At 57.2% G+C, this 27746-nt stretch overlaps 1 protein-coding gene across 2 annotated transcripts; it reads left to right on the plus strand.

The window, feature by feature from the left end:
- Positions 1–8109: 8109 nt before the first annotated feature.
- On the plus strand, positions 8110–26301 carry CSK (C-terminal Src kinase). Of its 2 annotated transcripts, none has more exons than XM_037010162.2 (13): positions 8110–8757; positions 21252–21331; positions 21681–21794; positions 21915–22027; positions 22373–22592; positions 23462–23555; positions 23747–23812; positions 23896–23995; positions 24071–24161; positions 24620–24693; positions 24784–24883; positions 25087–25173; positions 25441–26301. In XM_037010162.2, the coding sequence occupies exons 2-13, from the start codon at positions 21317–21319 to the stop codon at positions 25621–25623; spliced, it is 1257 nt and encodes a 418-aa protein (XP_036866057.1). In that variant the 5' UTR covers positions 8110–8757; positions 21252–21316; the 3' UTR covers positions 25624–26301. The 2 variants fall into 2 exon arrangements, with proteins under 2 accessions (XP_036866057.1, XP_036866056.1); XM_037010161.2 differs by having other exon boundaries at positions 8111–8757; positions 24784–24979.
- Positions 26302–27746: the final 1445 nt, after the last annotated feature.

Genomic DNA, 27746 nt, shown 5'->3' on the forward strand with positions numbered 1-27746 from the left:
TTCAGCAGTGTGGAGGCCAGCAGGCGCCCTGGGAGCCAGCGTGGTGGTGTTCCTGGAATCACAGAGATCCCAAGGTGGGGAACCCTGGGGAATCCCGGCAGCGAGGTGCTGATCTGGCGGTCCCCAACCAGCACCCCAGCTAGAAAAGCCCTTCCACAGCCACTGTGGGTGGTTTCTGGAAGGGCTAGTTTCTGCCTCTCTCTAGAGATGGCCCACCCACCCATGCTCTCCGGAAGTGACCTTTTCTCCTCGTCTTCCAGCTGCCCTCATTTCCCTGCTCGCATCTACCCCTGCAGCCCGCCCCGTTGGAGGGGGCCGGCCTTGGCTTCTGCTCTAGTCGAGTCCGGGACAGGGTCATCTCTAGGCTCATAGCAGCCAACTTTTTCCAGAACAGACACGCGCCTGCCCTCCAGGCATGTCCCTGGAACTGTGGGCCAGAGCTGCATGACTTTGCCCTGCCTCCAGCCCCGTCGCCTTCCCTCCCTCCTGGGATCTGCTCTCTGGCCACCAGGAGGCGCTGTTCCCCCTAAGCCCGGATGAGACCACAAGCCGGCGCCGTGAGACCAAACTCCTGAAAGAAGGCAAGTCGCGGCGCGGGCAGGACGAAGACAACGGCCTTTGTCTGATCGCTGCTATGAATCTGGCACTTCCCACGCACGACCTTACCTCACTCTCCCGCTGCCCCGATGGGTGTGGGGACAGGGGGCGCGCTGCAAGGTTCTCAGTCACAAACAGAAACCGACCTCACGCTAACATAAGCAAAAAATAAACGTACTGTTCAGAGAGGAGGCAGAAAAGACAGAACTGAGCTGGGGAAATGGCAGGCACCCAAGAAAGGCAGGCACAGGGACACAGCTAAGATCAGATCTCCAGTGCGGTTTGAACAGGATGCTGCCCCCACTCCCAGTGGCCACTGAAAATCATCTCCAAGGGTCCCTGGTGTTGGTGGCCCTGCTTCCCTCTGTCGCACACCCTCTCCCGAGCTGACCTGCAGCCTCATGTTCCTTCTGCACACCGACTCGGCGAGGCAACCAGCTCTTCCCATGCTTCGGTCCTGTCTCACATCCCCAGCCACCCCCACGTCTGACTCAGTCCTTCATTCATTCAACCAATGCTAGGTCCCTGTCTACATCAAGCAAGTAGGACCCAGGCTCCCACATCCGGAGGGGCCCTTCTCCTGTGAGGCCTGCACACTCACTGCTGACGGGCCGTGCGGTGGAGCTCCGGGGTGAGGGCTGGCGCGCCTCTTCAGAGGAACTGGCGTTGCATGGCCCCCGGGTTGGGGAAGCACCCTTTGGGTGATGAAAGGGTCATCTCTCCAACAAAAACTGGCATTGGCTGGGAGGAACGGTGACCTGGACGTCCAAGGGACTACTGGAGACCCAGAGGTCCACAAAGATGGGCTGGGGGAGGACAAAAGGGACGTAGGCAAGGACATTCTCCATGGAACAGGAGCCCCGAGTCCTGTGGCGGGAGTGACAACTGGGGATCCCAGGAGGAGGAATTTGTCCCTCTTACTCAACACACATTTACTGCTACAGGTTCTGTGCTACTCCACAGAGTGACAGGAAAAGGAGCCAGCCCTAGTCCTCAGAAAGCTTACCCTACCCAGACACCCACACTCCAGAACTAAACTCTGGGGGCTTAACAGCCCAGGGGAAGGAATGCTCCCCTCCAGGTCCCCCGCAGCCCACTGAAGAAGGGCCCTCCAGGCTTCATCCCTGAATGGCGTCTCCTGCAACCTCCTCCAGCTGAGGAAGAGTCCCTTCCCTACCCAGCTGCACCCCACTCCCAACCAAGGGAGGGGCCTTCGGGAAACTCCCCAATCTCTGACAGGGGCAGATGTTGGCATACACAAGTTTATTCACAGGTAACAAGAGGATTTACATGTGATTTCAAAAGCTCAGCCTGAAGCTCACCAGCACCCAGCTCCTCGCCTTTGCAGCCCAAACTTGGCAAACCCCCTGCTCCTTCTCCTTGCCCGCCCCCACCCGGCCAACTTTCCAACCTTCACACCACAGGGAACCCAGGACCTCTTTTCTTCTTTCCCCAAACAGTTCCCATGAAGAAGCAGGAACTGCACCAACTGGGGCTTTGAACCTTTAAGACAGACCCTGGGGACCTCTGGGTGGAGGTGGGTCCGGCTGAAGAGGACGCCTAGCAGGTGAAGGTCTCTGCGCAGCACTGCAGGGGAAGCATCAACCTGCAAGAGGCTCTGTGAGCCCAGGACTCCAGTGAGAACTAAGGAAGCTCTGGCCCTGCGCCATCCCAGGGGCCCTGGTGCCTGGAAAGTAGTAAACGTGCCCGCAGTATTTGGTGAGTGGATGAAGTGGCGTTTTAACTCATCCCACTATGAACCTGCAGGGTCAAGAGCAGACAAAAGCCTCGGAGCTGGACTGAATGCTCAGAGGACAGCAGGGGAGAGCCGGGACTATAAAGTCTGTTTAAGAAGTCAGAGAAAAAACATTCATCTAACCGCCAGTAAGTGAATGTGCACCTGGGCCAGAGCTCTGCACTAGGCAATGAACTTCACATCGTCTCCCTTTAGAGTCCCATAATCCATGAGGTGGGCCTCCAAATCCCAGTTTAGAGGTGAGAACACTGAGGCTCAAAAGATTAAGTGACTTGTGCTTAAGGTCACACAGCTGGGCAGGAGACCAGAACTCTAACCCAGAAGCTATTCAAATAAATTGGGTGAGAATAACGTGATGGCGTCCTAGTCCTTCCTGCCCTGCCCACCCTCTGGTGAGTGAGTGCCCTCCTGGAACCCCTCTCAGTTTCCTTAGCTGCAAAATGGAGATGATAGTGATGCTTATCTCAAGAACATAATGCAAGGATTAAATCACACTGAAGACATGTGAAGTGCTGAGGACAGTGTATGGCGCAATGTAAGCCCTATTTTAATGTTACTTATTAATATTGTTGTTATTAATTGAAATTCATGTCACTCATTCATTCAACCAACATCTGAGCACCACATTTCAGCCTCCACAAACAGATCGGGAAACCCACATAAAGAGTGTGGCCAGTGCTACAATGCTGAGAAGTGGGCCCCACTGAGGGGCCCGGCAAAGGGGAGTGATCTAGCCGTGGGCTTTGGGAAAAGTCATCGCAGCTTCCTGGAGGACGAAAAGCCAATTAATTCTCCACCCTTGAGCAAGAGCAAATGCCCAGTTGAGGCTGTGGTAAAATCCTCAAGGGGCAGGGCCTGAGGCGGAGGTCCAAAGACTCCGCGGTCCATAGGAGGCTCTGCAGGCACTGGCTGCTCGGCCTCTGCTCCCGAAGTTCTGCCCCCGTGCCCTGCACCTCACACCTCGCACATCCTGGCCTCCTTCTTCTTCTCGCAAAGCTCAACCCCCTCCACTCCAGGCCGCTGCTCCTGTCGCCCCTTCCGCCTGCCTGCCAGGCATCTCTCCCGCTGCCGGCCCTGACACCCAGATGGGGAGGCCTTCTCTGCACCACACCCACATGCCAGCGGCACATCCCTCCTGTGGCTCTCATCACCCTGCTGAACATCTGTGCCCCCGCTGGACACACATCCCAAGAAGACAGGGATGGAGAAAAGACAAGGATGTGCCATGAGGGAGGCACCGAGATGGCGCGCAGGATCCCAGCTACCTTGACCAATTCATGTCGGGGACCTGGCTCTGGGTCTACCCCCTTCAAGGTCAGGGACCCAGCCAGTTACCTTCTGTGGTGTGGTAGGGGAGGTCCTACGTATGGGCTGCCTCAGGCCACAGGAGTGGCTTCCTCCAGCTCCCAATGGCTTCTCAGTTGGGTCACCACCACTGCTAACACCACTACAGCCACGACGAAGCCACCAAACCATCACCACCAAGACTTCTACCACCATCATGTCAGAAACAAAGACTAACTTCTTAGAAAATCCCTTTGGAGAAAACTGATGCAGTGAAGAGAACAGACCTGAATCTGACATTTAAAAAATGCACGTACATAGTAACTGCTCAGTAAATATTAGCTATCATCATCAGTAATAATAATAGTAATATACCTGACACTTAATAGATGCTTGGTGAATGGAGTTCCCTGGTCACAGGGGGATAGAAGGGAGGGAGTTGGCAGCCATCCTCCCATCCCTAGGGCTTCCACTTGTGCACACGAGTCAGCCTCAGGAAATCACGAAATACAGACCTGCTACACAGGTGGGGATACGGAGGCTTAGACAGGGAGGACTTGTCCAAAGTCAGAAAAGCAAGGTGTGTTCCTAGAAGCTGGGTCTTCCAGACCAACTCCTCACCCTCATGATAAACTCAGTCAGCCCTGGACAGTGTCCAGTGCGTGACGCCTCTAGCTTCAGGTAGGCAGCGCTCACGCCCAAGGATAGCTTTGTAAGGCTGGAGCTGAGGCCATACGCGGAGAGTGGGAGGGCTTAGCCGGAGGGCAGAGGCTCTGCTGCTGCCCGAGACAGGGGCAGCTTCTTGACTAGGCACCCCGGTGCTGCTTCCTGTCAGGGCCGCCGGCAGGCCTCTTTCCCAGTGACTGTTCTTCCATCCACAGCCTCTTTCTGGAGGAGGCTTATTCCCCAAGGGCCTGGCGGAAGTTCCCCACTGGGGATGATGATGACAAGACCAAAGAGCAGTTCCCAAAGCAGGAGGGCCAGCCAGCCTAGGGCCACCCCGAGGTGCCGTCAGCAGGGGAAACTGCTCACAGCTCAGCCTGAGCACCTGCTCTGCAGGAAGTAGAAGGGGACTTTGCTGGAAATCTGCCTCTAATCTTGGCTTCCTGTTTTCTGCCCTGGGGGACCGCCCAGAGGGCCTGAGTTTCAAACTATTTCACACCAGCTTCTCTAAACTGTCATCTCAGAGCAAAGAGGCTGGGGAAGGGGAGGAGGCAGGGGAGGGGGGAGAGGCCTTGGGACCCTGGGAGCAGAGCACAGTCCACCCACAAGGGCATTTAAGCTCTGGACTTGTGGCGACCAACAGCCAACCAAGCCTTGCACCGAGCTAGCCCATTGTTTCATATCATCAAAACGCAGTCAGAAGTCTGGAGCCCCGCCACTCACATCCAGGGTCTCTAGCCCCTCCTCGAAGTCTCAGCTCCTCCAGACCCCAGACAAGTAGCCCAGCCTGAGACAACTAGTGCTGGAGCCTACCTGGCTGGCACAGGGCTCCTCTTAAATTTGCTCCCCGATTCTAAAATCTAAGGGTGCTTCTCTGATGACTTCCTTTCCTAACATCTGCTGTTTGGTGCTCCAGGCTTTGCATTTCCTCATACCTGACCCCCAATCCTGGGAGTGGAGCTTGGAACTTGGCATTTGAGCCTCAGGGGCCTTGTCTGTAAAACCATGGCTCTATACCCAACTTGACATCTCCATGTGCCACAGGAGTCTTAGACTCAGTTTGTCCCAAAACCACCTCTTAAGCATTACCCCCAGCCTGCCCATTTCCTTGGCTCTCCCTGCCCCAGCTATGGCACCACCATGCCCCCAGGGGCCCTGGCCACACTGGAGAGTCAGGCCTGCTTGCTCCCGTGGCCTGAGTCCCCACAAACAGCCCCTTACCAAGGGTTGCCACATGCCTCTCCTTTATCCACCAGGCCCACATCCATCACCACTGGCAGGACCCTGCAAAGCCTCCTCAGAGGGATCTTCACTCAGTCATGTTACTCCTCCGCTTTACGGCCTTTAACTGCTCCTGTCCCTCGTGTAATAAAATCCAAATCGGTACAGTAGGATCCCTGGCCCACGACGCCCCGCGGGATCAGGCCCCTTCCTCTATACCGCTCTCCCCGGCCTGCTGGCCTTGTCACCTTGGCCCTCTGGCTGTCTCTTAAGCTGCTGAGCCCTCTGGGCCCTTCTGTCTTCCCAGTCTTCTCTCCTCCATCAAGCACTCCTGGCCTTCAACCCACAGTATCTAATTGCCCTGTTTATTGATTTATCCTATTGGGTAAGAACTATGGAGGTCTTCTTGCTCAACTCCAGCATCCACACAGTGTCCAGCACTTAACACATACTCCACAGTTATCTGTTCAGTGAGTGAGTGAATGAATAAATGGTGCAGTAGGAAGTTAATCGACCTTCACTAAAGGGTAGCTGTGTGGGGCACGGCCCTTTATTCATTTGTCCCTTGTGTCTTGGGTTTAGGGAAGTTAAAAATGTATATTACTCTGCCGTGAGGAGGTGGAGCCAGGATTCAAATGCAAGTCTATTTGACTCCAAAGTTCACACTGCAAGAAACAGCAAACCCAGGAGAAAAAGTAGATTTTGTTTGGGGTAAAGGATGATGGGCTGGTAATAAAATTGGGACAGGGATTTAGAGTATTTCCCCAAATCCCCACAGTCCTCTCCTACTTCGCTAGCCGATTCGATCAAGGGGGGTAGATGTCAATTTCTCCCTTCCAGAAGCCTTTGCAGAGCTGCTGAGGTGCTTTCCTTGAGGCTGAGAGGTGGCCCCATCCGGCCCCAGTTTATCATTCCATCTTGACCTCAGAGGAAAGAAAGGGAAACCAACTGAGATGAGCACCTTCCCCCACACCCCACCAGGCCGTTATCTTGCTGCATCTGTACTCTGTCTCCCGAGAGAGGTGTATTTTGAGCCCGATCTTATAGAAGAGGAAACTGAGCTCAGAGAATTTAAGTTACAGTCCAAGGTCACACAGCTAGTAAGTGGCCCAGCTGAGATTTAATTTTGAGATTTGCACCCACAACTTGTGCATTTTCCCATTACATCATAGTTATCTTTGAGACTTACTGCATGTCTCCTCAAAGGTTCAGGGCTGTGACTACTTTCCTCCTTGAAGAGCTGGCCCTTACTGGGAAGCTGGCCCAGGGGTGCATTGGGTCAGAGGGCCAACCAGTGGTTTGTCAGGAAAAGCACACCCAACCCCTGCTCCTGGCGTCGAGGCTCTTTGCAATCTGAAGCCACACTGTCTCCCCGGCTCACTCTACCACAGGGGCCCTTTACTGTCCGTCTCACTCCCTCAGCCCTTCACTTATTTTGAATTTCAAGACTTTGCTGGTATAGTCTTTTCCCTGACAGAATGACCGTCTTCTCTGCCGACCCAACCCTGACCCTTCCTTCAGGGCCTAGCTCCTAGGAAGCACCCTAACACCTCCTACTACACTGTAATTTTTGGCCTCTCCCCCATCATTACCCTCTACCTTGCCTCCCCAGACCCTCTCTCTCCTGTCTGCTCAGAGCAGATCATCTCCCTGCTCCTTGTTAACAATGACATATAAAAACAGGGGATACCAAACTGAGGGCTAACCGTGCGCCAGCCACTGCACAGTAAGCTCTTTAAGTGCATTAACTCATTTCCTCCCCACAAAACCTTAAGAAGTTGGTACTATTTTCCCAACTGGGGAAACGATAGCACAGAGAGGTTGAGTAACTTTCCCAAGGTCGCACAGCTACTGATAACGTCCTCATTGTCTCCAGACTGAAAACAAAAGTCCGAGAACGTCTCGCAAGTCTCTTCAGATCTCTTTTTGTGTCTGCCGCTTGCAGGGACCCCATCTCCCACTACTTCCTTGGACCCACGCTGCAAACTGCAGCCATACTGAGCTGTTTACGGTTCCAGAGTCCTCACGCTCTCTGACCTCTTCCAGCTAGTGCTCGTGCTGTTCTCTCTGCCCGGAGTCCCAGCTTTGCCCACTAGCCTTCTCCCTTTTCTTCTTCCCGTGAACGTTGTACACACCTCTCCACCTTCATCGATTATTTTTTTGCACTTGTCTACTGGCCTGCCAGTTCTGCTGAGAACTCCTTGACAGTAATGAGGTGATCCCACTAGGGAACTCCAGAACAGGGTCTGGCACTCCGTCGGCTCCAGAAAATGTGAATGAATGAACGCTTACTGCTGTGAGTGAGCACCACTCTCCACAAACAGATCCAAGTGGAGGAGACAAGGCCCGGCTTCAATCGCTTCCACAACCCGGGAGCTACGCTCCGAGAACGCTCGGAGGTCGCTCGGAGGCGAACTGCGCTCCGGCAGGAGCCCTCGGGGGCTTTCAGCAGCGGGCGGGCAGGTGGGGGCAGGGCGCGGGCGCGGACACACCCCCCGCACTCTCCCCGGCGCCCGGCAGGGGGCGCCGCCCCGCTGGCCCCCGCCCCGCCGCGCTCCGGGCAGGCTCCCTCGCGCAGGCGCGCTGCCGCGGGCGGAGGATCCGGGCCCCGCTTCCTCTCGCCAGGCCTGCGAGCTTCCTCCCAGCGGAGCCTCGGGCGAGCGGAGCTTGGCTGCCGCCGCCGAGACCGCCGCCGCCCTCCGGCTCCCGCCCCACCCCGTTCCCTGCCCGGGGGTCCCGCCGGGGTGGGGTCCGAGCGGGGCGACCGCCCGGCCGCTCCGCCGTCGGGGCCGTGCCCCGGCCAGCCGTGCCTCCCGCCGCAGCCAGCCTGTGACCGCCGGAGCCTCCGGGGTGTGGAGCTCGGGGGGACCCCGCGGCCCCCGATCCAGCGTCCGGGGCAGCCGCCGGCAGCCGGCGCGACGTTCCCGAATCGGACCTGGGTGAAGGCGTTCGGAAGCGGAACTCCGCCGGGGCCGCGCCGGCTACATTGTTTCCTCCCCCTGCCCCCTCCCGCCCCCCGCCCCCGGCCTTTCTTCCCTCCCCGCCCCCGGCCGCGCGGCCATCCCCCCGCCTCTGCCCGGCCGTCCCCCCCCACCCTCTTCACACCAGTACCTCTTTGTACTGCACCCCCCGGGGACCCCTGCTCCCCTCCCCTCCCCCCTGGCTGCATGGACCGCCCTGCAGGCCGCTAATGCTGCCCACGTCGAGGTGGCCCGGACCGCAGTACCCCGAGAGAGGTGAGTGCCTGCTCAGCAGGCCGGGGGGCGGTGGGGTGTGCGAGTGCTTGCCTCGGGCGGAGGTCGCACGTCCCGCGTCTGCTGCTTCCGTTGCAGCTGCCGTCGGTCCACTTCCATCCCCCACCGTCCTTACCCCCTCCTTCCTGGGTTCCAATTCTCCCGGGAGTCACTGTCAGCCCGACTAGGAGGGGAGTGCAGGAGGGAGGTACTGCCCTGTGAACCCCACAGACTTGTCTCAGGCCACCCCTACTCCATTTCCATTTTACCCCTGTGTGGGATCTGCTTGGAGCCTGGAGGAAGGGGGTCAGCATGGACCAGGGCTCTGAAAATGGGCAGCTTGCCATTCCCTGCCCTGGGCCTCCCTGCAGGTTCCCCGGCCTGCTTGGTTCTGACCCCTCCCTCATTCCCCACCAAGTCCTTGCTGGCTCCAGGAAGCCCGGGGCCCAACCGCCTCACTTGAGCCTGCCAGAGATTGAGCTTGTCACCCTGAGTCTCCCAGAATACCAGGACTAAGCCAAGGAACCTCTGACCCTGGGGTGGAGAAACTGGGCAGGGCCTCTCTCCTGGTGGTTGGAGGTGACACTGGGCATTAGGACCGAGCCCCCCATCTCCTGGCAGCTGGGTCAGCCCATTCTCCCAGGCTCCTCGGGGCCCTGGCCAGGTGTCAGGAAGGGGCGTGTCCAGCCACTGAGATCCCTGGAGTTCAGCTGGGCTTCGCCTCCCCTCCCGTTTTGTAGACCGGAGAACTGAGGCTCAGAGCGGGAAGTTGCTGCCTCTGGCAGTTAGGCCTGTCTATCCTTCATCCCCCACTCTGCAGAACTGCACTGCTGTGGGTAGAGAGGGAAACCAGGAAGGCATCTTCACCCATCAGGGACACAGACCACCAGCCTGGCCCAAGGGACCTTGTGGGGTGAGCATGTGCTCCCCTACAGAGGGCTGGAGACGAGGAAGAGGGCTTCCGGGTCCAGCTCTGCCTGCACCGGGGCGCAGGCAGCATCAGCCTGCCCGTGGGGTTTCCCCGGGTGCCTGAGGCTGGGTCCCGCTGATAGGAGATGGGGGGGGGAGCACTCCTGTGGTGTGGCCCTGGCACCGAGTCGATACAGCCTGGTGCTCAGTCCTGACCCAGCCCTCCCGTACTTTTGGACCAGGTGACATAGGAGCAGCCAAGTTCAGAACCTGAATGGGGTCCAGACGAGGAAGATGAGAGCCCTGCTTCTACAGGGAGCACCCTGCTGCCTTGGCATAGGAGCATTGTCAGAGTGGGGGCACCCAGTGGGCCTGTTCCAAGCTCACCACACCACAGTGGGCCAGTGTCCTTCTTGGTGGAGCCCCAGCAAGAGCAGGGTGAAGGCAACGGGCGGTGGGGGGAGGCTGGAGTGTGGCAGGGTGATTTTCCTTCCTGGAGGGTGGGAGCTCCCTAGAGGATGCTGAGCTGGTCTGGGCCCCCTCAGGGCTGCTGGCAGTTTCGTCCTGCTCAGACTTCTGCCCTTGAATTTGAGTTTTTTCCGGTTGCCTTGACATGCACAGTGAAGGGGACCCAGATGCAGCAGGCCCGTGAGGCTCCCCTACCCAGCCCCCACCCAGCCCTGACTTCCTTTCCAGCCTGAGCTGCCGGGGCTGAGGCCTAACGTGGTTAGGTGCTTTTGTGCCAACTGTGAGCTATTCAGGTACAGCCCAGGGTCTCCAGGCCTTTGTGAGAATGTGCCTGGGCTTCAGGCTAGCATGTGTGCAGGGATATATTTTATCTGGCAAGGTTGGTGCCTTCCTCCCTCTCTGAAGTGGCTAATCGTTGTTGAGTTGGGGGCAAGGAAGGACCAAAGATGGGCCCCAGCGCCCTACAGGGCTTGCCAGGCCCCCAAGAGGCTGAGCCACATGGAGCAGCCCCGAGCACAGGCAGGCACTGAGGCCCGGGACCCACAGGATGGCACGGCTGACCCAGCAAGCCACCACGTGTCCTGACAGGCCAGGATGGCCTGGGTCCAGTTCTGGGCTCTGTCTTTTGAGGTATTTTGGAGCCTTGGCACCAGTCCCCTGGGAAAGGGAAGGTAGAGAGAGATCCTGACATGTTCCACATGACTGCCCCATATCGGAAAGGCCGTCCCAGGTAGAAGGTGTCCAGAACACCAGGGCTGGGGCCAGGGGGCAGATCGGTCCCAGGGAAGCAGACCTGAGCTTATAAGAAAACTACGTATGTATTTGTTCTTTTAGTGTGGAAATAACAAAACAGCACTACAGAATATTTAGAAAACAAAACAAAAATCACCCATTATTGCTCTGCCGGCACAGTGACTGTCAGCATTTTGGAGTTTTCTGCCAGTCTTTTCCCGATTTTTCCCTTCCTCACTGCTGTCATCTGAGTATATATGCCATGACACTTTTTTTTCATTTAATACTATGTCTATGGGCATTTTTCTCATGTTACTATAAGGTCTGTGTAACTTTACCTCTAAAAAGCTACAAAATCCTTGAAATAGCTCTGCCACAGCAGCGTCACTCAAACCCTCTTACTGAGCATGTACATTGCTGTTTCCCACCTGACGCTGTTGTAGTTGTTGTTACTATAGGCCCCCAAAGCAGCCAGGGGGCACCCAACCAACCTGGTTCCAAGGCCCAGTTATGCCATTTAGGCCACCATGGAGGAACCATGACAGGTCACCCTCTGAGCCAGAGTTCCTTTACGTGCACAATGGGGATGGTGATACCTGTTTCAGGGGGTGGGTGTAAGAACAGTGTGAACCAACCGAACAAGGTGTTAGAATGTGCCTGGCACACCCCCTGGCCTCCAGCAGGCATCTTGTAAGGAGAGGGTGGCATTGTTGACGGAGTTCCTACCCCAGGCTGCCTTAGCGTGTGGAGGATGCCTGGCCGGGCTGACTGACGGCTCCCCCAGCGGAGGAAGAACTAGTCTACCCAGTGGGCCCTTCTGGAACCCTCTGTCCCTGAGGTTCTAGGCTGTGCTGGCCAGTGCCCTGTCCTGGCTTCCTTGATGTACCCCCCACCCCCAGAACCTGACAGCACCCATCCCCTTTCTCTTCTCCGTGCACCAGAGCCAAGTGCACAAGGACTCTTGCCTGAGATCCTGGCTGCCTCCTGCCACCCATCTTCAGCCACTTCTTAGGTCAGCCCTGCATTTCCCTGGTGGAGATAGAGTTTATTTTATCTGGGAAAACTGAGACTTGGCCCCAGGACCACATGCCAGCCTCATCTTACCACCCTTTCCCAGTGGCAGGGAGGGAAGAAAGCAGAGGGCTGGGCTTGAGGGCTGAATTCTACAGTCCCCTAACTGGGCGTAGGAAGGGAACATAGATGGCCCACAGATCGCTGGGGGAGTCTTGCGTTAGCACCCTCCTCTTCAGCAGGTGTTCCCCAGGCCTCACCCAGGTCCTGAGTATGTGGTAGAACAGCCCTTGCTTCCTCTGTACTGCCTGCCTCTGTGGAGACCAGAGTAGCTGGGGGTGCCTTCCTGGGGCCACCAAACCAGTCTCGACTTGGCACTCCCAGGGCCTAAGAGACCACAGCCCCAGGTCACCTTAGGGTGGCCCAGGACTGAGGTGGGGGTCCTCCCCCTGGTGGCCCGTTCAAAGCAGAGGTCCCTCAGGCACATGACCTCAGCCTCTGGCTGCCAGACCTTTACCGGTGCAGTGCCTCCCTCCACCCTGGCCTTGGCGCAGGGGAAATGGGCATGACAGCTGCCCCCCTGTCCCATAGCTTGGGCCGGGATGAGGTCATAGGGTGGGGTCCCCTCCAAGATGCTGGCCTGGCTGGGGCAAGCCCTTTGGGTGTCTCTCAGTCCCCCTGCTTGGTTGGGGACAGGATGGGTGGCGGAGCAGGCTGCTGCTCCCCATGCCAGGCCGGGAGCACTGCCTCCCTCCCTGCTCTCCTCCGGGTCCCTTCATCCAAGTGCTGGAAATAGAATCAGCTAAGTAATGATTAAAGTCAAATTCAGACCTAAAAATAAAGAGCTGGTGAAGGAAGAGCTGGTGTGCTCCCTGCGTGGCTGAGGGGAGACGTGAGCAGGGCGAGGCTCACCTCAGGGGGATGGCCACTGCTCCCCGGAGAGGCTGAAGCCCGCCAGGGGATTGGGAGTACTCGGTCGTGGGGGAGTGTCTTGTTTTTCAGGCATGATGCAGCCTGCACCCATTGGAGGCAGACTGGCAGGACCAGGGAGAGAGTCCCATTTTTCCCATGGGGAAACTGAGGCCCTGAAGGGAGAAGTGCTTTGTCCAGTGACTGCCCGGAAGCTCCCCTTGGCAGGCCTCCAAGGAACTGAGGGCCCCACACAGCCCAGCTCACCCTTTCTGCCAGCTCGGTTTCTCTTCCTGGTTTTGAGGTGCTGTGATGAGATTAGCTTCTCGTCACACACTAGCTGTGTGTGCCTCAGTGGGGCTGAGCCTCCAACCGCAGCTTCCCTCCCCCGCCCCTTCTGTGGTCTGGGCCCATGGTCGCAGCGACCAGCAGAAGACAGGCTGCCTAGTGTCCCCTGCCCGCCCTGTTCTCTGCACTTAGAAGTCTCGTGGATGGGTGAAAATGTGGGTGTCACCCGACTCCTGCCCACCCTGGCTGCTGCTTCTCAGCACCTCCTAGCCCAGCACCTGGTCTTTACCCAGGCCCCAGGATCTTCAGCCTATGCTGCCCACCCTCCAGGGAGGTCAGAGGGGAGAATGAAGAAGGAACCCTGAGAGCTCCCTGTTGGCCCGTAGAGGAGACCAGACGCAGAAGGGAGTCAAGCAGGGGAGGCCTGTGGTTCCAATTTCCTGGCAGGGCTGGTGGGAGCTTAGAAACTAGGGTTCTGCAGAGGCTGGAATAGCCAGGAGGTCTTCCTGGAGGAGACGGGCCATGAAAATCAAAACACATTTGAGGAAGAGTCAGGATAGTGGCTAAGTCCCTTGCTGGGAGCGTCTGCCCTCTGTAGGGCTGCTGGCTTGCCTAGCTGCTGTGTGGCCCTGGACGAACTTTTGGCCTCTCTGTGCAAGGCAGGGTATTGCAGATGAGTGGAGATGGGCACAGATGCAATCTCTGCTTCCTAGAGCAGGAGGACCAGGCTCTGGGCAGACATCCCCTCGGCCCCCTCTCTTACCCGTCTCTCCGTTTTCAGTGTCATCTGTCCTACCTGATGAAAGGTGAGAGGTTTTTCTCTGATCACGTTCAGACAAATCAGAGCTCAAATCCCTACTCTAACCCTTGCCAGCCTGGTTCCTTCTCTGTCAAGCAGAACTCAGCAGTAAAACCTCATGGGGTTTTTTGAGGATTAACGCAGTGTTGGGTCAGTAGGCTCTCTCATTTCACTGCTTTCATTTCTGTAGCCCGTCCTGCTCGGGGAGGGTGTTGGGAACCCCCTTCTCCCTCAGGTGCTTAGGGAGGCTGTCTGCCCTTTGTGTTAGGCACCCCCATAGCTTTACTTACTGAGCTGTGTATTCTGTGAGTCCCAGTTCTGATATGGAGAGACCAGAAGCCTGGGGGGCAAAATTCTAGATAGTTTATGGGCCTCAGGGCCTTAGTCTCCCCATCCACATCATGGCCTGAAGACTTTGGGGTGAGGGACAAGGACATGCCATAATTTTTAAGGGTTTGTTTTAGGTCAGCGCCAAGAGGCTATATGCAAATATAGGCAAATAAAGATGCAAAGACAAAAGCCCCTGCTCGGAGGGGTGGGGAGAACCAGGGCCTGTGTTAGGGCCCTAGGGGGCTCGGAGTCCCCACTGGCCAGTGCATGTGGATAATTAGGCTCCTGAGCGGTAATTAGAAACCTTTCTGGGCCAGGAGTGTCAGCCTCGAGTCGCAGCGGTGCCTGGAGCAGGAGACTCCCCACTAGCCTCCTCTGACACCAGGCCCCACTTTCCCAAACCACTAGGTGGGATTTCTGGTCCCATTGAGCCACTGGGGGCAGGAAAAAGGCAGTGAGCTGCAGTAATTTGGTTTTTAACATTTTTCAGCCATTAAACTTGCCCCTACCGTTATGGCAGCGGTGCTGAAGGCCAAGGGAGCTCCTGGGTGGGTGTTGGGCAGCACATGCTGGAGCCACAGTGGGGCCATCCTGTGAGCCCTTTCCCAGCCCTCAGAGAGGTTCAGGCATCTCCAAGGGTCTTGTGCCCAATTCTTCGGCTGCCTAACCCTAAGACATCTGTGCAGCGGGGATGCTTTGGGCTCTGGAGCCACCTGCCTGGGTGAGTGGGAGCCCTCCAGTCCCCTGGCCTGGTGTGTGGCCAGGGCTCTGTGATGCTGTCAGCCTGGATGCCCTTCGCAGAACCAGAGGTGGGGCTGATTTTACTGCTGCCAAACCAGCCCGACTGCTGGTGGTGCCCCACCCTCCTCAGGTGCACTGCCCTTTCAGAGGGGTGTGTTCCAAATGAGAAACTCAGTTCTCCTATCTGTTCTGTGACCTGTCAGAACTTCCGCTGGTTTCAGAGCCTCTCTGGCCCTCATCCCAAGCCTTCCTCAGCCTTAATTAACTCCCTCCAAATTAACTCCCTCCAAATCACAATTGGGAGTCTGAATCATGGCCTGGTCTAGCACACTAGCAACCTCCCTCCCAGTCGCTGCCACCTGAAATCCTCCCAATTCCAGCTCCCTGGAAGCCTGCCTGGGTTGGCCCTTTCTCCTGTCTGGCGCGGCATTAAGCACACCTGGCCATGATTGACCACCTGGCAGCCAGCAGGACAGAAGCAGTCTGCTTTGGATGAATGGGGTTCTTAGGGCCCCAAGGGCAGGCCCTTGTTGGCTCTTACCTTGTGTCCATCCTGGCTGTCCATGCATGGTGCTGGGCACACAGGGAGGCTCCTGGAGCACTGGCTCCAAGAATGAGAAGGAAGGTGGGCCTTCCTATGGTCCCTGGTGGCTGCCCCTGCCCCTGAGGCTCTGGCTGGGTCCTGTAGCAGGACCTGAGTCCCTGGGGGCCATGGCTCTGAGTTCCCCCAGGTCTCTTGTGCACTTCCCTCTTCAGTAGGTATTTTTAGCTGGGTATAAACAGCTACTGAAGGCCCCCATGCCCCATTAGGCAGTGGAGTTTTAGTGGGGGGGCAGGGTGGGAGCCCCTTGACCTACCGTGACTCTCAGCATGTGCTCAGCTTTGGGGGTCTACAGCTGCCCCCACGGCAGGGAAAAGAGTCCTGAGTGTCTGGGCTCCCAGTTCCCCCACCACCACCTCTCTGCCAGCCTGGGCTACCAAGAAAGGCCTGCCTGACCTCAGTACTTGGGCACAATGCCGGGCTTGTTCCTGGGACCCCGGCACAAGGACTGCCGGGAGCAAGAAGTCAAAGTGAGGCACTGACTTCACAAAGTTCGCCTGTCCCCTTGCCCCAGTGGTGTGGTGACAGCTGCTGTCCCTTTGGGGTTAAATACAGTCCCATCAGTTGTGGGACCTTGGTGTTGTACAGCCAGCCTGGCTTCCCCTTTCCTTTGTGGCTTCATTCATTCATTTATTCATTCATTCAGCACTCATTTACTGAGCACCACTCTGGGCCCAAGCCAGTGCTGGAGACATGATTCAGCCCCCAGGTCCCCTGCAGAACTCCCAGGCCAGGGTCAGTGGGCCCTCTCTGGAGCTCAGTGGTGACCGAGAGGCCAGGGGCAGCCAAGGCAGCTGAGCAGCCAAGGAGGGCTTCTGGCAGAGGTGATTTTCAGAAAGTTATTTTTCAATCTTATTTTTAGAGGGAAGGTAATAAATAGATGCGTGTGGCTTAAAAAAAAAAAAAAAAGATAAAACAGCAAATAAACAGTGAGAACTAAATTTCCCGTGAACCTGGTACTCACTTCCCATCCCAAAGGCAACCTCTGTTACCAGTTTCTTCTGTCTTTCAAAGATGATGTGTCTATCTGAGGAGGCGATGAATTGTCTGTCCTCTGAAAATACACAACTTGTAATAGACCATAGATGATGCCTCCTGCCCTGTTTGTCTTTCACTTTGCCTTTCACTTTGAGTATTTCAACCCTACCATAAAGCCGAAATAATAGTAACGAACACTCATATCTTTTACCCAGATTTACCAGTTCTTAGCATTTTGCCACATTTGCTTTACATCTTCTTTTATATACACAGACATAAGTGTATGTCGGTAGTCATTGGTGTGGTAGTTGCAGGCATCAAATCTTTCACCCCTAATACGTCACAGATTTCTTACATGATCACAGTAACATGATCACATGTAAGAACATTAATTCCATGATACCACCTAACATTTCCGTTTGCCCAGTTGTCCCCAGATGATTTTCATAGCCACTGTTTTTCCCCTCAGATCCAGAATCCTGTTCTCTCATTAAATCTTGTCGTGTTTCTCACCCCATCCCCCTGCCCCCCACAGCTTTATAATTGACAAATAACCTGTGAGTTTATGATGTACAACATGATGATGGGGTACATGTGTATTGCAAAATGATTACCACGATAAGGTTAGTCATCACATCCCCCACCGCACGTCTTGACCGTTCTGTCGCTGTGTCGTGTTACTTTACTATCCTGTTTAACCTAGAACATTCCCTGGCCTTGTGTTTGTTCGTTTTGTCTCTTACGATTGACCTTCAGGGTCCAGGCTGGTTGTTTGGGCCTATCTGATGGCAGCTTTCTGACTGGAGTCCGGTCAAACAGTCCTGCGGGAATACTGCCCGAGGATGCTGTGCCCTCAGCATCATAGCAGGAGACCCTCCGTGCCACTTCTCTCATTATTGGTGATGCTTGATTTGATCACTTGGTTAATGGCGCTTCTGCCAGATCTCTGTATTGTGGAGGTGCTTTTTCTTCTCTCTGATGAAGCTATGGGAATACTTGGAAGCCGTGTCACTGTCTCATTCCCCCAGCAGCTTTTCCTTCAGCGACATGAGCTGGCTTTTTGCCATTTATTCGTTCTCTTATCATGGGGAGGTAGAGGGTTGCTCCATATTGGTGTGGAGGTCTTTTATCTGGAGCTGTGTTGTGCCCTTTTAGGGCTGTCTGGCCATTAATTTACTTTGTCCCTTATTGATGGGCATGAATGTTGACAAGCTGCCGTCTGTGGACAGAAAACACTTGTGTGTTCTGGGAGGAGGGGAAGCCCTTTAGTACAGTAAGAGAAGGGGGAACATGCCAGGCTCTGTGCCAGAAACTTCCAAGTCCAGGGTCTCATTCTACTCTCTCCACAGCTTGCTTGCAGGGGAGCCCTGTCCCCACATTTTAGGATGAAGGTTTTATGCCTCTATAGTGTCTTGCTACTATAAAGAGACTATCCTACTGCATGTTTTTAGGCATGTATGCAACAGAATGATTGCTTAGCTGCACCCCAAAGACTGAGTGGAAGTTCCTTGGGTAGAGAAAGGAACGAGAATGGAGGGACATGCAACTCCAGTCCCCAGAGCAGCTCTGGGAGCTGTGGGGTTATCACCAACCCATTGTACGGGTGGGGAAACCGATTCTCAAAGTCTGCCAGTAGAAAAAAAGAGAGGTTAGCTCCTCCCTCCCCTTTGCAGATTCGCTGCCTTTGGTAGTCACAGCCAGCCCAGCCCCTTGAGGCCCACCCTGAGCCCTGCTGCCTGGCCTTGCCCCTTTGTCCGAGCACTTACTCTCTACTCCCTTGCATGCAAGTGTGGTCCCAGCCCACCGGCAGCTCCTGGGGCAGTGCGGGCGTGTAAGGCCATGGGTACTCAGGCGTGTGACACCTGAGGCAGGCAGGGTGCTCACTGACGTGTAAACCTTAGACAAGGCCGCCTGGCCTCTTGGCCTCACTCAGGGTCCTCATCTGTAAAACGGGGATAATTACAGCCTTTCAGTGGAAGGGCTTGATGAGCCGTGTGTGCCCAGTACAGGGCCTGACACAGAATAAGTGCTCAGAAAACAGGGCCTGTTATTATTTTTATTATTATCATCAAGTCCGTTGGAGAGGCGGCCGCAGCAGCTGCAGCCAGGAAGGGAGTGTTCGCAGACTGACAGTGGGGAGGGTGACTAACGGTGCCGCGGCCTCCACACCCGCCTGCAGTGGCTGCGAGGTCTGGGAGGGAGGGGGGAACATGGGCATGTGGAGAGCCAGCAGAGCCCCTGTTGAGAAGGGCCTGAAGTTGGGGGTCTAGCCAGCCTCAGTGGGACCCCAATTCAAGTTCTTAACTAGATGTGTGACTTCACACAAGTCATTGAGCCTCATGAGCCTCAGTTTCTGCTTGTAAAAAATGAGGGTAGGTAGTGATTTTACAGCATCTTACTACACAGATGGACAGTGACTGTGAAGGGGTATGTGGGGGGGACTTGGTAAAGGGGGGAGTCTAGTAAACATAATGTCCTTAATGTAATTGTAGATTAATGATACCAAAATACAAAAAAAATGAGGGTAGGAAGAGGAGCTGTGTGCACAGCACGTGGCCCCCAGGAGCCCCCAGGGGCAGTTCCTGTACTTGGCTTAGTTGAGTGAATCTGTGAGGGGTGGGGGGAGTCCTGGCTCCTCCTCCTGGGGCCCAGTCTCCCTGCCTAGATGGCAGAGGTTGACGAGCTGCCCTCTGCGGACAGGAAACACTGTGTGTTCTGGGAGGAGGGGAGGCCCTGTAGTCCAAGGAGAGGAGGAGGGCATGCCAAGGCCCTGTGCCAGAAACTTCCAAGTCCAGGGTCTCATTTTACTCCCTCCACAGCCAGCTGCAGGGGAGCCCTGTCCCCGCTTTTTAGGGTGAGAATTCTAAGCCTCAGAAGGGTTGAGCCTCATTCCCCAAGTCGTGCACTCAGAAGAGCTGGGTCTGCCTGACTCTGGAACCAGCGTAAGGTCTGGAAATGGTGCTGCTTTCTGGCTCTGGTCTCCCTGGTTGCTCTGCTCTCCAAGGCCACAGCTACCTTGCCAAGGCCTCCATGTCCAGAAGCGAACCTTGGTTTCTCACATTAGCTTTTGAAGCCCCTGCCACCCAACAGGCACGCTGGGCGGCCTCCCTGCAAACCATCCCCTGGAGCAGATGGATGGAGTGCTCAGATAGCCAGGGTCTGTTTCCTACCCCCGCTCACCGCAGGCTTCTAGCCAGACCTTGTTCTCACTGCTGTAAGTCTCTACCCGACACCTTTGCTCAGACTGTCGCACCAACCTGGGCTGCTGCCTCCAGCTTGCCCTCTGCCTTTCTGAGCCCTCCAGTATTCAAGGCCCCTCCTCCAGGAAGCCCACCTGAGCTCTGCAGCTCTTGCCCACCTTACTCCCCTGGGCGCTCGCACTGAAATGTCTCCTCCGCCTGCCTAGCTGGGGTAGGTAGTAATTTTTGTGAACTCAGCCCAGCTTCCTTGTCCATCCTGTCAGATGAGCCTGGGAACAAGATGCATGGAGTTTTTCTTCTAATATACTGTGACCATGGAGAAGTCACTGGCCCTGCCTAAGCCTTGCTTGTCTCAATTTCCTTATCTGTTAAGAACAAACAAACAAACGTAGCCCCCAACCCCTGCCTCCTGAAAACAGGTACCCAGAGGCTCTGGGGTGTGTTTGGGAGGATGATGGTGGCAGGGAGTTCCGAGCTGGGGCCACAGAGTACGTGTGCACAGGACAGGTTGACTCGCTGCTCTTAGGGCGTTGGGTTGCCTGGAGTAGCTTTTCGTGAGGGGCCAACTTTATTGAAGTAAACATAGGCACCAAATGTACAGCGATCGTGTGGATACAGCTCAGCGAATTGCCAGAGTGAACCTTCCCGCCGCCTGGGCTCGGACAGGCCATGGAACCAGCGCCTGGAGGCCCCCCTCATGGCCATTCTGCTCACTGCCCCCTCCAAGGGCAGTCACCGTGGCCCATCATGGGTTTGGCCAGAGTTTGAAGTTTAGATGTGGAATCACATGGCACATGCTCTTCTGTCTGGCTTCTTGGTTAACATGGTGTTTAGAATCCATCGTTGTCCTTTCATAGCCGTAGTTCATTCATGTTCACTGCTGTGCATTCCGTTCCTTGCGCAGACCGCAGCTCATCCGCCCTCCTCTGGGCGGGCATCTGGGCTCTACCGTGTGCTCTCATGCCTGTCTCGGTGGGCACCCGCCTGGTTTCCTCTTGGGTATGTGCCTGGAATTGGGATGACTGGGCCATCAGGTTGGTGTACATTTGGCTTTAGAGATAATTACCTGGGCAAGTATTTATAGGTAAAGGTGCTAAGAGGCCCACGGAGGGCAAGTGACTTTCCCAAGTCACGTACCACCTTCCCCAGGTGGACAGTGCCAACAGCTGGGCTCGCTTTCCCCGCAGACGATGTAGCTAACGCTTGGTCTTGGGGCTGGCAGGGTGGGCGGCACCGGCGCTGCTCAGCCTCCACGCCTCCTTTGCCTCTGTTGGCCATTCTGTTAGGCTGTAGGGCCCTTATGGGCTTAGGGCTGGTGGACCCCTGTGTCCCTGGGGGTTCTGCGGCCCTCATACTCCCACCTCCTTCCCATCCAGTGCCCTCAGCGTGCCGAGACTGGAGATGATGGCCCTCCCCCCAAGTACCAGCTCTGGAAGCCTTTGGCACCTGTTCACATTGCTGTGGGGAAGGAGTGGGAGCTCAGTGGGAAGCCATCTCACACCCCTCCTCCATGTGCCCCTTCTCCCTGTAGCTCTCATGGTACCAGGTGATAAGTGGGCTTTCCTGTGACCTGGGAACGCCAGATCTTCTGAGAAGATGTCAGCAGTACAGGTACTGCAGTGGGCGCAGGGGTCCTCGGTCGTTGGGTGTCCCACCACTTCCAGGTGGTAAAAGAAGGGAGACAATGAGGGCTCAGATTGATCTGTTCCCCTTTCTCCCAGCCCTGGCTTTCAACAAGGTATAACTCTAGGGTATACTGTCAGGTACAGGGCCCTCAAGACAGGGGCACAGGTCTGGGGGCAATGGGAGAATCTCAGCTGGAAGGATGCAGATCCTCAGGGGAGAAGCACGTCACCCAGGCTCACTGAGGCCAGCCAGGAGGCTGTGACTGAGGGCGTGTGGGCAGGTGTGTGGACAGAAGCCCCAAGCCGCACCCGCCCACTTGTCACCTGCCCTGCAGGCCGCCTGGCCATCCGGTACGGAATGCATTGCCAAGTACAACTTCCACGGCACTGCCGAGCAGGACCTCCCCTTCTGCAAAGGAGACGTGCTCACCATTGTGGCCGTCACCAAGGTAACCGGGGACCTCGCGTGCGCCCTCACCCTCTCCCACCTCTGGGCATTCCCTCTGGGTCCTGGTTCCCCTGCAGAGGAGGGTGGACCTGAGACTGTGTCTGGGATGCCCTCTCCTCAGGACCCCAACTGGTACAAAGCCAAGAACAAGGTGGGCCGTGAGGGCATCATCCCAGCCAACTATGTCCAGAAGCGAGAGGGCGTGAAAGCAGGCACCAAACTCAGCCTCATGCCGTGAGTACCACTGAGGAAGGGTCGGGATCTCCCAGTCTGGTGGGGAGGATGAGGAGCCCCGGTTTCCTGTGAAGAGGGTTGGAGGAAAACAGGATGGTGTGAGTAAGGAGCTAGAACGGCCGTGGGGGCTTCCAGAGATGGGGGAAGAGCACAGGTGCCAGACCTCGGCGGGGAGCAGGAGATGAGGCCCCAGGTGCCCGCCTGAGCCGGTGGGAACTGTGCAGGGTCCCGACCAGAAGGAGGGCCTTCAGCAAGTGGAGCCTGGCAGATGGACGAGGAGGCTGGCCGGGGCTCCGGGGTCAGTACCCTTGGGCCCTCATGACCTCTGGCCTGGCCTCCCACTAGCTGGTTCCATGGCAAGATCACACGGGAGCAGGCAGAGCGGCTTCTGTGCCCTCCGGAGACGGGCCTGTTCCTGGTGCGGGAGAGCACTAACTACCCCGGGGACTACACGCTGTGCGTGAGCTGCGACGGCAAGGTGGAGCACTACCGCATCATGTACCATGCCAGTAAACTCAGCATTGACGAGGAGGTGTACTTCGAGAACCTCATGCAGCTGGTGGAGGTGAGCCGGAGCCCCGGGCAGGCCTGCAGTCTGGCCGGGGGACCCCTGGCGTGGCGTGCAGCCTCTGCAAGCCCGTGTTTCCTCACGCCTCAGTAGAGCACCTGCTACACGCCAGGGCTGATCTATGATCCCATGATGCATCACAGGGAAGGCGGCATTATCCCCATTTCATAGACCAGGAAAGAAAGGTTCAGCACAGTTAGGGGACCTAGGTGCCTCAGGTCACACAGCTATAAATCGGAGGTGCCAGGACTAGAATCGGAGTCTTTCTGATCCAGAACTAGCTTCCTCCAGCCACTCACAGAACTGCATGCACAGGAGCGTGTGTGCACAAGCATATCCTCATGAGCTACACCTTGATGGCCAGTTCCCTAGGCTCTTGCACCTGTGTGCATGTGCCCAGACACATGTCCCTGCGGCTCCGGGAGCCAGCTCTGCCAGCCCTGGCCAGGCTGAGCCTGGCATCCAGTAGCCTCCCAGTGCCTCCTGCACTCTCCACTCCTTCCGCCTGATGGCCTGGCTTGGCCGCCGCTGCGGAGGGTCCTGGCTAGAGAGGCTGGTGTTTGGACTGAGCCAGGGCTTGCACTCCTCCCTCAGGATACTGGTGAGGCCCAGAGTCACAGCAAAACCGCAGTATCTCCAGCACCTGGCTGTGGGGTAGCACGGGAAATGCGCCACATGTCTGGGTCTGGGGCCTCCCTACCCCTAACCCTGCAGGAAATGGGGGGCCCTCCCAACCCAGAGCAACTCCTGGCTGGGTGGGACCGGCCTCTGCCACCCTCTTGTGGTCAGATGTAGGCAGTGCATGTGGGCAGCCATCGGGCCGCGGGGGACTGGCTCGCCCTGAGCAGCTGCCCCGCCCTCCGCAGCACTACACCTCGGATGCAGACGGGCTGTGCACGCGCCTAATTAAGCCAAAGGTCATGGAGGGCACGGTGGCAGCCCAGGATGAGTTCTTCCGCAGTGAGTGGCGCCTCCACCCCCAGTCCTCGCTTGCCTGTCCGCCTCCTCCCACCCTGACTTCCTGGCACTGCCCCCATCCCAGAGAATCCAGAGACCCCCAGGGACTTGCACACCCTGTGTAGCCCTCTCTGTCTCTGCTGTGGTCCCTGCTCGGGCTGCAGTACTCCTCACTAACCACCCCCCCACCCTAGGTGGCTGGGCCTTGAACATGAAGGACCTGAAGCTGCTGCAGACCATTGGGAAGGGGGAGTTTGGAGGTGAGCGGGGGGCGCTGGGAACCCTGGGAGGGCCTGAGGGACCGTGGGGAGTCCTGGAAACGACCCCAGCTCTCTTCCCCCAGATGTGATGCTGGGCGATTACCGAGGGAACAAAGTCGCTGTCAAGTGCATTAAGAATGATGCCACTGCCCAGGCCTTCCTGGCTGAAGCCTCGGTCATGACGTGAGTCAGGGCACCTCGGACACCTGGAGGTGATGGGAAGGCTCGGCAGGCTCTGACCACGCTCTCCTGCCCTAGGCAACTTCGGCATAGCAACCTGGTGCAGCTTCTGGGCGTGATCTTGGAGGAGAAAGGCGGGCTCTACATCGTCACCGAGTACATGGCCAAGGTGTGTGCCTGCCCTGAGAGCAGCGCCCAGCCTGGAGCCGACCTCAGGCCTTAGGCTGTGCGGCTGCTCGTGCCTCCCGGGCCTCGGGCGCCTGCCCCCTTGGCGTGCTCTCTCTGGCTGAGCTCTGAGGTCCAGGGCTCAGCATCCGTCCCGGCTCACCACTCACTCACTGTGGTCTTAGTTGTGTCCCCTCTCCAGGCCTCAGTTTCCTCATCTGTGAAGCAGAGATAATAACAAAGCTTACCCCGAGATTTATGAGAATTAAGAGATAATGCTTGAAAATTGCTGTGTGTAGTCCAGCACATAGGATATAATGCTCATTCAGAAGTGGTGCCCCATTCCTTCCTTCTCGCGCCTCCCTTGAGTGTCCCCTTTACCCAGCCCCAGGTCTACTGTTCCCAAGGGCTGGAGGGCAAGTCTGACCCGTGGGGCCGGTTGGTCTGTCTGTCCTGCCCCAGGGGAGCCTGGTGGACTATCTGCGGTCACGGGGTCGATCAGTGCTGGGTGGAGACTGTCTCCTCAAGTTCTCACTGTGAGTGAAGCATTCCCTGGTGATGGGGGTGGGGGGTACCCTGCTGCGGGGGCCCTGTCTGAGGGGACATGTGGCTGCCTCGTCCCCCAGAGACGTCTGTGAAGCCATGGAGTACCTGGAAAGCAACAACTTCGTGCACCGGGACCTGGCTGCCCGCAACGTGCTGGTGTCTGAGGATAACGTGGCCAAGGTCAGCGACTTCGGCCTCACCAAGGAGGCCTCCTGCACCCAGGACACGGGCAAGCTGCCAGTCAAGTGGACAGCCCCTGAGGCCCTGAGAGAGAAGGTGGGGTGGGCTTCTCCAGGGCCTGAGCAAAGGTGGATAGGGGTCGCAGGTCACCCCCACCCCCAAATTCCCAGAATCTGACACTGCTTCTCCTATCCACATGGCAGAAATTCTCCACCAAGTCTGACGTGTGGAGTTTTGGGATCCTTCTCTGGGAAATCTACTCCTTTGGGCGAGTGCCTTATCCAAGAATTGTGAGTGTGTTTGTTGGAACCAGGGCCTGGCTGAGGCTGAGGGTGGGGCTTGAAGCAAGGGCAGGTCAGCAAGGTAGGGGCCTCACTGGGTTCTGCCTCCCAGGTTGGAGGCCGGGAAGCTGCAGACCTGCTCTGGGGACCTTCCAGGCCTCTTCCCAGCCCCGGGTCTGAAGAAGAGCTGCAGGGGACCCCTGAGGAGGGATGCTGAGTGGGAGTCCCCTGGGGGGCCAGGCCCTGCACCAGTTCATGCCACCCCCCTGCCCACAGCCCCTGAAGGACGTCGTCCCTCGGGTGGAGAAGGGCTACAAGATGGACGCCCCCGACGGCTGCCCACCCGCGGTCTATGAGGTCATGAAGAACTGCTGGCACCTGGACACCGCCATGCGGCCCTCCTTCCTGCAGCTCCGGGAGCAGCTCGAGCACATCAAAGCCCATGAGCTGCACCTGTGACCGCCGGCCTTCACCAGGCCCCGGGCCTGCGGGGACTGACCCTGGATGGATTGTGGACCTGGTGCCCCCACTTGCTGGGCCCAACCTGAACTGAGCCCCGTGGGCCTCTTTCCTCTGTCCCAGCCTGCGCCCCTCCGGTCCCCCAGAGATCCCACCTAGGCCTGGTCTCTTCTCTTGTGGACCCGTCTGTGGGCTTTGGGGGCCCCACGAAGGGCCAAGAAGGAAGGAGGCTGGTGAGGGGGAGGCATTCGCCCCCTATCATGGCCAGGCTTCCTCTGGCCTCCCATCACTCCCCTTCTTAGAGTTTTATTCCTTTCCCTTTTTGAGATTTTTTCCGTGTGTTTATTTTTTATTATTTTTCAAGATAAGGAGAAAGAAAGTACCCAGCAAATGGGCATTTTACAAGAAGTACGAATCTTATTTTTCCTCTCCTGTGCTGCCCACAAGGGTTGGGGAGACCAGGACCCTGTCTGGGGACTCATCGTCCCAGCCCTGTTCCCTATTCCATGTTCCGTGTCCCGTGTTGCCTCGGTCGCCCTGTGTTTGCGCTTGACCATGTTGCACTGTTTGCATGCGCCCGAGGCAGACGTCTGTCAGGGGCTTGGAGTTCATGTGCCGCTGCCACCCGCCCACCTGCCTTGTGGGATGGAATCGTAATAAACCACTCCATGAGGACAACGCTGCCTAGCCTCGGCGTTTCCCCCATCAGGCCTGCCTGTCCAACCCGGCCCCCATCCCTATGCCATCTTGTCCATCCCCCTGTCTCTGTGAGTGGGGCTGTGCTTGCCCTGTGAATGGGGTGGGGTGGGGAGCACGGCCGGGAGATGTAGCCGCCGCTTTGTGTCAGCTGCACGAGCGAGTGTCCTGTGTCTGCCTCCACCCAGCGTCCAGCTGTGGCCTAGGTGTGGCTCTGGGGCCGTCCCATCCACGGGGTAATGCCTGGGGGTCCCGGCTGTCTCTCCTGCCTGTTCGAGCCAGCAGCACAAGAAGGGCCAGGACTTAGTAGGGGGGAGGAAGCCAGGCCCGGCCACCTGGAGGTGGGGTTCCCCTGGCAGATGAGATTAACATCTACTTCAGAGAGGATGCTGGCCCTGGCGGGCAAGGAGCAGGGAGGCCCTGAGCCGATGGCGGCCCCCAGCTCACCTAAGGGGTGGCAGCGCCGTGCAGCCCTGCCCCAGCATGAGCCCGCCCTGTACCCAAGGATGCAGAGGTGAGGGACCTTCCCCCCCTGCTCTTGCGTGGCACAAACGGAGGATGAGGACCAGCCGTGGGTTTTCCTTCCTCGGGTTCCTTAGTGGCAGTGGTCAGTGCGTGACCTCTGTGTGGGGTGGAGTGGGGGGCGGCACTCACTGAAATGGGCGGCTGGGGAGTCCGCGCATCTGATGGTGCCTCTGGCCCTTCCTGTCACAGCAACCGTGTCGGCTTCTCCGCCAGTGTGGTCCGGCCGCCATTCTCCCCCTGGCCAGAGCAGCCACCTCCACACTCCCCACAAGCCATCCTGTCTACACTGCCAAACTCATTTTTCTAAAAATGAAGCCATTCAACAACAAACATGTGAATACCTGCTATATGTAGGACTAGGATTCAGCAGTGAGCAACACAGACCCTGTGGAGCCCACAATCGGGAAGACAATCAGGCAATTAGAAACAGGTGTGCCGCGAAACACGCATAATGGTGTCAGATCTTCCCTGTGTCTCGGGAGGGTTTCCTGGAAGAGGCAGCATGTGCGCTGGGATCAGAAGGATGAACAGCAGGTGAGGGTTGGGGAGTCGCAGCAATCCAAGAAGCACTGCCAGGCCTGGAGGGGGGGCAACTTGTTCCAGGATCTCAGGAGACCTGTGAAGGTGCCCCGGCAGCCCGAAGCTGAGAGGTGCGAGAGCTGGAGAGGTAAGGCCGGGCGAGGACTGGGCCGCTGTCACGCTGAGAGCCCCGGGGAGCAGGCAGGCGGTGTGTGAAGAGCTCCCTGGCTGCTGGGGGAGAGCCGACCCGTGTGAACATGGTGGGGATGTAAGCGGTGAAACTGGACAGAGCCTCAGCAGGATGGGGACCAGGGCGGGGGCCGCCCGCTAAGCAGGAGCCCCAGGACACTCAGGCGGAACAGCATGAATTCTGTGAAGGGCAT

This window comes from Manis javanica, chromosome 8, assembly GCF_040802235.1.
Source record: "Manis javanica isolate MJ-LG chromosome 8, MJ_LKY, whole genome shotgun sequence".
NCBI classification, from domain to species: Eukaryota; Metazoa; Chordata; class Mammalia; order Pholidota; family Manidae; genus Manis; species Manis javanica.

What these genes read in the sequence shown, in the direction of transcription:
- CSK (XM_037010161.2), top strand. An exon ending in ACCAAACTCAGCCTCATGCC is followed by an intron (nt 22,028 to 22,372) that starts GTGAGTACCACT and finishes GCCTCCCACTAG; the next exon opens with CTGGTTCCATGGCAAGATCA. An exon ending in GCTGAAGCCTCGGTCATGAC is followed by an intron (nt 23,996 to 24,070) that starts GTGAGTCAGGGC and finishes CTCCTGCCCTAG; the next exon opens with GCAACTTCGGCATAGCAACC.